General features: G+C 42.4%; 1 protein-coding gene across 1 annotated transcript; it reads right to left on the bottom strand.

Annotated features, from left to right (window-relative positions):
* Window positions 1-2,995: 2,995 nt before the first annotated feature.
* Window positions 2,996-10,923, bottom strand: LOC127000446 (ras-related protein Rab-18-like). The gene is made up of 5 exons (XM_050864177.1): window positions 10,719-10,923; window positions 6,414-6,531; window positions 5,764-5,955; window positions 5,089-5,214; window positions 2,996-4,625 (listed from the first exon to the last, which is right to left on the bottom strand). The coding sequence occupies exons 1-5, from the start codon at window positions 10,787-10,789 to the stop codon at window positions 4,512-4,514; spliced, it is 621 nt and encodes a 206-aa protein (XP_050720134.1). The 5' UTR covers window positions 10,790-10,923; the 3' UTR covers window positions 2,996-4,511.
* Between the last annotated feature and the right edge of the window lie 857 nt (window positions 10,924-11,780).

Raw genomic sequence — 11,780 nt, 5'->3', positions numbered from 1 at the left:
TCCACTGATGACTGCTTTATTCAGTGCTTAAGTTCTGCAGGTGCTGTGTCGTGCTTTCATTGACCTCAAAGGTGCCTTTGACAGAGCCAATAAAGAGGTTATATTGGAACAACTTAGTTTAAAGGGCATTAAAGGGGAATTACTGGGGTGGCTCAAAGACTATTTGTATGAGAGGAAGGCTGAGGTGTGGTTCCATGCTCTGCTGAAGGGAGTTTTGAATTGGGCACTCCACAGGGAAGGGTCCTTAGTCCTTTGCTCTTTAATATTCTCATGGACAAAATTGCACAGTACCCCTTTCCTCAGGGCACAGAAGTTTTTATATATGCTGATGATATACTTCTTCAGTGTAATGCTCCACGGACGCTTACTTTAGCCCTCCACCAGCTTGAAGATTAATTTTGTGCACTTCTATGGGTCTAGTTGTTAATTAATCCAAAACTAAATTTCAATCAATTGCCAGAGTATGTCAGGTCTAGATTTGGAGTGTGGGTAGCCAGTTGAGTAGGCCTGTATACTTTAAAATATCTTATCCATAATAAGTTAACTGTTCTTTCATACGTTATAATACTAAGATTAAATGTGTATGCACATTTGCTGATCATATTTGCCATGGTTTTACTTCTATTAGAACATTTCTACATGGCGGGCTAGGAGACACGCGGCAAAGCTGTACAAGGGGATCCCCCTACGCTGACCCCCCCCCCCCAACCGCACGTTTAGCCGAGTCAGACTATACTACAACTACTACTACAGCAACTACTACTACTACAACTACAACTAGAGCAATTACTACTACTACTTCTACAACTACAATTACTACTACTGCTGCTAAGAAGAAATATTACATCACACAGTATCTGAGTGCAAGCCATTACTTTGCACACACACACACACACACACACACACACACACATGGTGGGTCTTCCACTGGGTTTTAATCCTAGGGTACGTCTGCCAATTCTTACACACCTTGCAATCATCAGCACACAACAGGAAAACATTACTCCTGGATATCAGTTCAGATGAAGAAAAAAACTTGTCAATATGTAGGTTGTTGAACTCTAATTGGACAATATTTAATTTTAATACTTCATTAGGGGAATTGATTGGGAGGATGTGTAAGACCTAACATTAGGATGCAGGAGCTATTAGGAGACTACAAGAGGCCAGACATACATACACATATGCCATATATACATGGCAGCTCCATTTTTCACTCAAGCAAAGGCTAAATGTCGTTTGAATGCATTACTTTATGAAGCTCCCTCGCTGGCCTTCTCTTTTAAGTGTGTGAAACTCACTCAGCTCTTTTTGTTGAGTTTATTGTTACAAAAATGTGGGTAGTATTTGATTCCTGTCTCGCCCTCACTAGCATCCTGCAGGTCTCTGCAAAAGGGAGTCTCACCAACACGTCTTGCACCAAGGTCCGCCTTGGGGGGATGCTCGCACCCATGTGTGCACCACTCCACCCAGGACTCACACGAGGGAAAATCTACTTCAGAAAAATAGGTCAAGGCAAAAGAAATCAAGTGTCAAACATAAAAATGGTTTCCCATCTTTTTTTTGACACCACTTCCTTTCTACGCCTTGGCCTAACCTTTGGGGTCAGGTTTTCTCCTGATGTGAGTACTAACTGGAGTGATGTGTACAAATTGGCAGACGTCACCTTCTTGGCTCTGGGCGAAGGACCTTGCGATGTGTGTAAGCCCTGACAAGAAATGGCACCAATGCCTGACTTGGAGTCTTAGTTACGTGCATTCCTGTAGCATTGATTGTCAGCCTCACCACACAGGGTTTTATTACTGAGTAAACTGTGCACGATGAGTCACCTTCATACTGTTCACTACACAGAAAACTCTGCCTAGCCTACCTAACGAGAGCACTCAAGTTCTGGGCCAGTCTCTTCACCATAGTTGCTGCTAGCTTATTGTGACCTGTTCCCAGTGAAGGAAGCATCGAATACAGTGCTGATCCCTCCTGAGCCCTGCCCCCCCTCAGCTCTGGCCACTCAGCAGCGGGTCCAGGGAGGGGGTGGAGCCTGAGGGACCACCAGCTGCCTGGCGGTGACTGATCCCACTCACTAGTGTGGCCAAGAACAGGCCGAGTGTCTGCATATCACCCAGTAAAGATAACACACAGTTGCCGCAAACAAACCTGTTCAAGAACTTGAGGATATTATTTTCTGTGAAGTCAAAAGATTCAGACCTCTTATTTATTTTAGAGTTCAATTTTATATGGAACTTCTGTTGGAAATTATGTATATATATATATATATATATATATATATATATATATATATATATATATATATATATATATATATATATATATATATATATATATAAAACATATAATAAAAGGTATCTTTTAAATACTTCTTTTATAACACAAACTCCTACTGGACCCAAATGACATTGCTGCTGCAGCTGGCTCATGTGCAGTTGCTGAAAGGTGTGTGTGTGTGTGTGTGTGTGTGTGTGTGTGTGTACGTGTGGTTCACAGCACATATCAATGAATCACATCAGCCAGGTGCAGGCCATGTCCACCAATACACACACACACACACACACACACACACACACACACACACACACACACCATTCCATGGACTATTAGCAAGAAACTTCTCAGGAAAACTGAACTGAAATATGAAAATCAAATAGTCAACATAAAACTTGTAGTCAAACTACTTAATACCATATTTGTTTCATATCTCAGGACAATTTCCAGAGAAATATTGTCCTGGTGAGTGGTAATTGGCATGGCATGTACTAAGTGGCAAACATATCCTGAACTGTAAACATTGGTCACCTTGGGAAAAGACCTGAGCACAGGAAATTATAGCACACATGCTAGAGTACATTACCTTACTTTAGGGCAAGGTAATGATCTCATTAACTGCCAGCTATGTTAAAAAAAAAATTACAGGAAACCTTATGTCTGTTAATCAGACATAAAACAAGGGTACACAGATCTTAGGAAATGGTTCGGGACCTTGTAAGATGACAAAAATATTTATTAGTAACTTAAAACTGAAAATTATTGCTTACACTAAATATGATACATGCGAAATGATATACTGAAGACCCAAATAAAAAAGCAATGACCTGCATTCGAACCCTCTGCATAAACTTACCACTTTTTGAAAGACTGGCCTGACTAAACATAAAGCAGATAAAAATATTAACAGAGCACTTTCTCCACATTTAAATAATCAACACATATGCTCACCGACTCCCCCAAAATTATGTCTTCAGATCCACGAGAAAAAGGACAGTTGTGCGACCCTGGACCAAGCCGAGCACCTTGGTAGCCGATGTTGAAGGGAAGGCGAGTTGGTCTGCTCATGCGCATCAGTCCAATTAAGACACACCAGGAAAATTAGGACCCAGAAATATCCCTCACATCGTTTCCTCTCTCTCTATCTCTTTTTCTCTCACCTATCTATTTCTGACACTCAATCTTCCTTTCTCCCTTTCTCTCGTTTCTTCCCTCTTTCACCTATCTATCACTAACCCATATTCTTTAAACGTATCGGCACCTCAGTTTACCTGTTTGAAAAGCCACTTGTAGAAGTTGCTGGAGTCTTCATGGAGTGTTTTGTGATCCTATTGATAGTTTTACACGACTTCTGCATCATGAACGGGAAAATTGCCCATGAAAGCCTGGTTAACCTTCCCCATGTGACTATCAAAAGTAGTCATAATAGAAGACTGATAGATTTAAGGATATGGACTTCTGTTCTCTCACGGGGGTGGCCACGGCATAAGTGTTTCCTACTTGCCCTCCTCCAGCATACTCGATCTTTCGCCTGCCAACTCCCTCTCTCCAATACTCATCCATTCCATTGATCCATTTCACTGGTGGTCTTCCCCTGACACCCTCTCCTTCAACCCTGCCCTCATATTCTCTTTACAAAGTCATCCTTTTTCACTCATGTCATGTATGCAATCTCAAGTGCATTATTTACTTGTTAAGATTATTATACAGACACACACAGACGCACACGTACACACAAACAAAATCCATTGTCAAAAAAAAAAATAACAGACCTTTTTAAACAATTTCATTACAGTACTTAAGTTTAGTTGCCCCAGAACAGTTTTAACCTAGCATGACCATGAACTGGAGTGATGTTTATGAGCTGAAACACATCCTTGGAGTGTACAAAGGCTTGGAGAGTTACACAGCCCCAATAAACAAGGACTAGAGACTCACAATCAAGCCACTGGTGAGCCTGTGAGCCAAAGACATCCTCCTCTTCAACCCTTAAAAATGCAAATCCATCAATGAAGTTCTCTGTACACAACACTTCACTTCCTCCAAGGAGTCACGATGCACCAGGTGTCATGGGAAAGCCAGGGGCAGGAAAACAAGCTTGCCCACGGGTGGAAATGCAACGGGTGAGGTTCTTCCTAAGCTTCCACTTCCTCCTGTTAGTCGATGATGCACCAAGTGTCACGGGGAAGCCTACAGCACAAGGACAGGCTTACCGACAGTGCTAGAGGCCTTTAGAGCACGGAACAGTAGCTGCAGTAGTTCTCCTGTTCGTGGCCCTGGGTGGTGACACTGAAGCTGCCTTGAGGCCGGTGGTCCATTTCCCAAAGACCTGGAGTCTGAATGATCTGTGGATACAAAATTTATTTCTGATAAAAAGACAAAACACGATAAAAAAAGATCCTCTAAAGAAAATCAGATGCAAGAAAAAGTTAAGCAAAGTGACCCATTTAGAACCACAACCATGATTGCTAATTTTTATAAAAAAGGATGAAGGCAACAATAAACAGGACCTCTGAGTCATTACCTTCTGTACAAACTCTGCATAGGTATAAACTGAGATAATTTTACAGAAGTCTAGGCAGAGGAAAACCTTACTATAATACACACACACACACACACATGCACATCTTCATTTATAGTACATTTTCTCACATTCTTGAGGCCGGACTTACGATGATCCTCCTCCATCTTGCTCAGTCCACTGCTAATCCTTCCTCTACTTCCAACACTTCCTCTACTCCAAGCACACACACGCACACATGAACGAAACAATAAGAGCACCAGTGATCATCCTCCCCGAGTCCTCACCTTCTGTACAAGCTCCTCGAAGGCACATTGCACGCCGTCCCTGGTCTTTGCTGAAGCCTCGATGAACAGCATGGCGTGGCGGCGGGCAAACTTGAGTCCATCTTCCCGGCTCACCTCAACCTTCTCCTGCCAGGCCAAATGAGAGTTATGGTAAGATGGAGGCAATTATTTATTTTATCTATGTTGATGTGACAGTTTCCTGTATGTTGTACCACTGTCTACTTGTCCCTTTCATGTCTGTTTGGCTGTCTGTGTTTGTCTGTGTCCCGTTGTATCACTGTCTACTTGTCCTTTCATATCTGTTTAGCGGTCTGTGTTTGTCTGTGTCCTGTTGTATCACTGTCTACCTGTCCCTCTGATGTCTGTTTAACTGTCTGTGATTGTCTGTGTCCCATGGTATCACTGTCTACTTGTCCTTTCATGTCTGTTTAGCTGTCTGTATTTGTCTGTGTCCTGTTGTATCACTGTCCACTTGTCCCTCTGATGTCTGTTTAGCTGTCTATGTTTGTCTGCATCCTGAGGTAATAGGTTCTTATCCACCACACAGGCTCAAGGGCCAGTACGATGGAAATGACCACCGAGGACATGTGCAGGTAAAGCATACAGCCCAAACCCCAGCTTTACCTTTATGATTCTCCATCTATCTATATATCTGCCTGTCTGTCTGCCTCTCACCTTATCAATCTTGTTCCCCACCAGCATCTTAACAATGTCGGTGCGGGTGGAGTAAGTCTCGAGCTCGTTGAGCCACATGTCCAGCTTGGCGAAGGTGCTCCTCTTGGTCACGTCATACACCAGGATCACGCCCTGTGCCCCGCGGTAGTAGCTGGGAGTCAGGGTGCGAAACCTCTCCTGCCCTGCCGTGTCCTGGAGAGCGGCAGGAATGTTAGTTGTTCCGATATATTTTTTATACATATTGGGAAGTTTTTCTTTTCTTCTTGTTTTGTCTACGTTGAGTAATTACCAAATAAATTTCATGAGCATGTGTTTGTTTAGGATATATTTTCTGTAGAATGATATTAACATCTATACAAGTTCAATAAATCCAATCCTTGCTGATCTGACCCAATTAGAGGGACACATGATATTAGGGAAGAATGTAACTTTATGATGATTCTTGCCAAAATTACTTTTATTCATATCTGGTTATGTTCAAGCTGATTATGTAATCCAAAATCTCTAAAATAAAGCATGAATACTTTTTTTTAGGAAGTCATCACATTAAGAACAGCTGCAACTGGACTTTTCTTTATTTTCTCAACTCTTGCCAGGTACCAAGATCACTAGTACAGATAAATGATAAAAAATAGAATAAATAAACTCACCCATATTGCCAGTTTCGCCGTGTTGCCATCCACTGTGATCGTCTTGACCTTGAAATCAACCCCTATGGTTGCACTCTGCTCGATGTCGAATGTGTCGTCAGTGAACCGAAGCAAAAGACTGAAAGATGACAAGAGTGAGCATCTCGGCACCATGAAACATTATTTTTATCATCACATTTGAGATCCATAAAAGAGCATCAAGGAAAATGAAAAAAATTACTCCCATGCCTCTCAAACTATCACTAAAGGTAAGTAAACACCCAAGCCTAGTCCCCTTGATGAGAGCACATGGATATGAACACTAAGATGGTGACTGAAGAGCAAGGAGAAATACTAAAAAAAAGTGGAACAAAACAGATACAAACACAAAAATCAACACAAAGGGTGGCAGAAGTCAGTTACTGGACTCCTAACTTACCTAATAATACTTTCTCACCTCTTCCTAAAAGATTATATAAACACTACTGCAACACTGCCATGATTAGCTTCCTCTCAGGACTGGCCAAGAATTAACTATACCAACATAAGGAAAACTTTGGGCTAATATGGCCAGGATTTGAATTTATATGGATCTAGATCTTGACAGTACTCAGATCTACTCATCAACATCTATCTATCTATTTATTTTCTCCACTTCTTTTTTATGCCCTTGAGCTGCTTCCTCTCCTGTAACATCTATCTGTATATCTGCCTGTCTGTCTGTCTCCCTTTCTCTGACCTTATAAATCTTGTTCCTCACCAGCATCTTGAGAATGTCAGTGTGTGAGGATTGTTTATTTATCTATCTATGCCCACCCAACTTTTCCTACTGTATTTCCTTGTCATGGTAAAGAGAATGGATGGGCCAACCAGGTGAGTAAACAGCACAGAGTCAAGTGAATACCAGAAGAAAACAAAGGCTGATGCAACTTAAGCACTCCTATGGAATCCGGGTTCTGCCTGGCTCAGCTTCTAGCTGCGGGCCAAAGTTCCAGTTATGCATTTTCTGCTATGGTGTTACCATGCTGGGTGAGGAAGCCATCCTGGCAGCACTCCCTTCCACATTGTCAGCGAGCCATGTCATGCACTCTTACTCTCTCTAACTCTTTACCACTTTCTATTGCACTCTAAAAAAGGGCAGTGAAGAAGAATCAGGATTATGGGGTGAGTGGCCTTGAGGCTTGTGCATGACTGACTGGAGCGGGGGCATAGCGGGAGACTCACTGATTGGCTCTGCCTCCCAGTGCCTGACGCTCCTTATCCTTGGGCAATGTTGAGGTATAAGTGGGTAAAAATGCCTGGAATTACACAACTCCAAATCCCCGGCACACTGATTATATGGCAGCTTTTTCTTTAGCTTTCTTCTTGCAACTCAGTATTTCCTGTTCTTCCTGCCTTACTCAGTATAAACAAAAAAAGAAATCGGAATACTTGGTAAAAGTAGTTACATATCTTATTACAGACAAGATTGAGAGTGCAATAGAAAGTATGGTAGAAAGTTAGAGAGTGTGTGAATGTATGACAACGTGGAAGGGAGTGCTACCAGGATGGCTCACTCGTCCAGCATGCTAACACCGCAGCAGAAAATGCATAAGTGGCAACTTTGGGCCCGTGGGTACCAGCTCAGCCAGGCAGGACCCAGATTCTGTAGGAGTGCCACAACTTAAGATCTGAGAATAGATAGGAATTGCTTCTTATTTCCTACTAACCTTTCATAGTCAAAAAGAATTAAATGTTTAAGGGGAGCATCATGGCGAGTGACATTGAGGTATACGTGAGTACCTTCACTATTCAAATAGTCAAAGGAAAAACTAATAAAATAGAAAAACTAATAAAATAAATAGAAAAACTAATAAAATAGAAATAGAAAAACTAATAAAATAGAAATAGGGTAAAGATTTGTTTTAGTACCATGCCAGTATTTCATTACCTACCTCATGAAAAATCACTAACTTTTCATATATCTTTTCTACAAACATTCAACAATCATGGAAACACTTTCAAAATCCGATTCAAGGACAATTTATTGTTGAAAATAGGGGATAATATTCATGAAAGCGCAGCCTATACTGGTGGCGGCCACGGCGGTGGTGCAGCCGGTGTTGCGAGAAATACCTCCTCACAGAAATAAGTCGCATATACATGTGGGTGGGGGGTCCAGGGGGGGCAAAGCCCCCCCAGTTAGAAGGGGGGGTCGAGGGGGGCGAAGCCACCCCATTAACAGGTCGTAAAGTTCGGTTGGAGTAGTTTAAATATGCTCCCCCACCCTAAACCCTCTGCGAGCTATTTTGCGCCTGCGGTGGTGGCACCGTCGCCACGGCCGCTGCCAGAGGCAATAAATACTCCTTCAATTGGATTTTGAAAGCATTTCCATGATTGTTGAACATTTGTAGAAGATATATGAAGAGCTAGTGATGTTTCATAAGGTAGGTAATGAAATACTGGCATGGTACTAAAACAAATCTTTACCAGAAATAGAAAAAAATAGAATAGAAATAGAAATAGAAAAACTAATAAAATAGAAATAGAAATAGTAAAACTAGTAAGGTATTATTCTAGTGTTTGCCCATACTCACCCCTCGCAACCAAAATTGGCTAGGGGGCCATTGAGACTTCAGGGAATGTGGTGGTAAACTTGAAATGCGTCGCAAATGCATAGTTTTTGAGTTATAGGGGTTGAAAAATACCCTAGATGTAGGGAAATTTCAAACATTCCGTTTTTTTTTACAACGTACAGAAACCGCGCAATTTCACTCACTCTCCATACCAAAGGGGGGTCCGTTACAGTATTAGGTCATAATGAAGCATCTAAACGGTAAGTAATTTACGTCATAGGAATCTTGCAACCGTCATATACGACCATATATTCACTTACTGGTATCATGTACGAACGCGTGAAGCAGGTTTGGTATCACGTACGAACACGTGAAGCAGGTTTGAACGCAGGTTACTTGTGTTCAATGTCCCTCAGTTAGCTGTTAGGTCGTAAAGTTCGGTTGGGGTACTTTAAAGGAGCAGGGGGGTCGAGGGGGGCAAAGCCCCCTCGTTAGCAGGTCGTAAAGTTCGGTTGGAGTTGTTTAAATATGCTCCCCCACCCAAATACCCTGACTTCCTGCGGGTCCCCCAAGATCGTTGGGGGAAGGGGACAAATTCAACTTTTTCTTTACTTTTAAGTACTTCTGCCTTCATATTATGGTTGAGGGACATGTATTTTGTTTTTTACTGATATGGAGGCGTATTATTGTATTCTGGAGGCGCGAAGTCAATATCCACAATCACCTCGTATACTGGGAATGTGAACCTGTGAAGCAGATTCAAAATGCGGTCAGTAAGGATTCACGTGTTCGAACAGCTCGGGCAGGAGGTTTGAGAGCCTTCACTTGCTCTACAACCCGCAGTACTGTTTAAGGCGTGGCGTTGGATGGATCACGGCTAGCCGGTGGTTTTGCTTGTGTCAGTGATAAACAATGAAGATACACTGTGTTTGGCGCCATGGACTCTACTTGGAGGACAGAAATCTTGCGATGAGGTGACAACCTACTAGAGAGAGAGGGCATGAGTGTGGTGTAGGCGGTTTATGTGAGCGCAGATGGCCTCTGGTGTCACGCCAGATGGTGAGGTGAGGTGAGCATCGTTTGGTGGGTTCACTATGCTTCTCTCCCAAAACAAGCTTGGGGATCCAGTGAGAATGTGTGGTTTCCGTATGGTAAACATTAAATTCGTCGCAAATGGTCATTTTAGTGGTGGTGGTAGGAAAAATCCCTAAATTTTTGGAATTTCCCTAGATCTAGGGAGTTTTCATCCCCCCCAATAAAAAAATATGCGATTGCGACGGATTTCTTGTCCCCCACCCGAAACCCCGCATTCCCACCAGGTCCCCAGGCTTGTATGGGGGGGAGGGGGGAGTATGGGCAAACACTAGAATTTTACCAAACTAATAAAATAGAAATAGAAATAGAAAAACTAATAAAATAGAAACAAACAGAAAAAAATAGAATAGAAATAGAAATAGAAAAACTAATAAAATAGAAGAAATAGAAAAACTAATAGAATATAAATAGAAATAGAAAAACTAATAAAATAGAAATAAAAATAGAAAAACTAATAAAATAGAAATAGAAAGACTGATACAACTAATAAAAAAACAAATCTGAACTTGACAGAGCACACAGCCTCTTCACACAAGCACACGGACTTACATTTACCCCCAAGATCACAAACAGTCACAGTGCCATTGATCCACATACATGCTAAACCAGGTGAGGGTGACATCACTCCCTCACGCCCACGACGCAGAGGACGCGCCCCGCACCACCACCCACTCACCTCGACTTCCCAACGCCACTCTCGCCGATAATGAGGATCTTGAGCGTGGTTAATATGTCTTGGTCTGCCATTGCTCTGGGTGTGACCAAAGGCGAGGAGGAACACTTGCTGGGGCTGTCCGGGTCGCCTGAAGGGACAGCTGACAACAATGGCTGCACTGTTTACCTCGGCCAGCTGGGGGACCTTCACGGACACCACGGGACTAAAACTTATTGAACTTTCTTCCTAATCTTGATCTTGATAATAATGCGTAGAGCACCTATATCTGTACAGGTGCATAACACACATATAATAACTGCTTACTTATTTTATTTACTTACTTGCCACAGTAGTACGGTACTTACTACAAATTTATCTAACTATATTTCAATATGATTCACTTTACTGTGTTTTTATCAGCCGTAATGTTGGGAGATTGTTTTCAGATTGTGGATATTTTCATGGCTCATGAGTATTTAAGAATTTGATGGCTTTTTTAAAACACTCATTACACATCTATCCTTTTTTTTTTTTGGGGGGGGGGGGATATACCCCAATGGAGGAAGGCAACCCCCCAGACGGCTGGTAGAGAGATACCCAATTCTTTCAAGGAGGAGGCCCAACAACGGGGCTGAGGGTGTCGGAAAGAGCCCACCTTTCCACCCCCATGGTAACTGATAGGTCTCGAACCCACGCCCCAGCAACCCGCCGAAGCGCAAGGCAGAGACTCTACCACGGGAGCCCCCGACACTCACATGTATCCTTAGTTGTATAATTACACTCTGTACTGTCTGGGGGTTGGGACGGCATGCTCCTCCCTTCTCCTTTGTTGTTTACTTGCAACAATAAACTATCAATCAATCAATCATTCTCTCTCTCTTTCCGCACAGCATACATATTCTCTCTCTCGATACGCACAGAATGCTCTCCTCTCTCTCCATATACTCACACTCTATATAAGCACATCGATCTCTCCATACCCAAAGCCTCTCTCTCTCTCTCCATACGCACAGGAATCAGGATGCTCTCATCTCTCCATATACTCACACTCTACAGACGCGCATCTTTCTTCATACCCAATTT

This window comes from Eriocheir sinensis, chromosome 18 (assembly GCF_024679095.1).
Source record: "Eriocheir sinensis breed Jianghai 21 chromosome 18, ASM2467909v1, whole genome shotgun sequence".
Taxonomy (NCBI): Eukaryota; Metazoa; Arthropoda; class Malacostraca; order Decapoda; family Varunidae; genus Eriocheir; species Eriocheir sinensis.
The sequence above is the reverse complement of the archived record's forward strand: the minus strand, read 5'-3'. Positions and strand labels throughout refer to the sequence as shown.

Coding starts and splice junctions, on each gene's coding strand:
- LOC127000446 (XM_050864177.1), bottom strand. CDS start 10,789: ATGGCAGACCAAGACATATTAACCACGCTCAAGATCCTCATTATCGGC. Junction 5,956..6,413: donor CGGCGAAACTGGCAATATGG/GTGAGTTTATTT, acceptor GCCGCTCTCCAG/GACACGGCAGGGCAGGAGAG. Junction 4,626..5,088: donor TCGAGGAGCTTGTACAGAAG/GTGAGGACTCGG, acceptor TTGTATCCACAG/ATCATTCAGACTCCAGGTCT.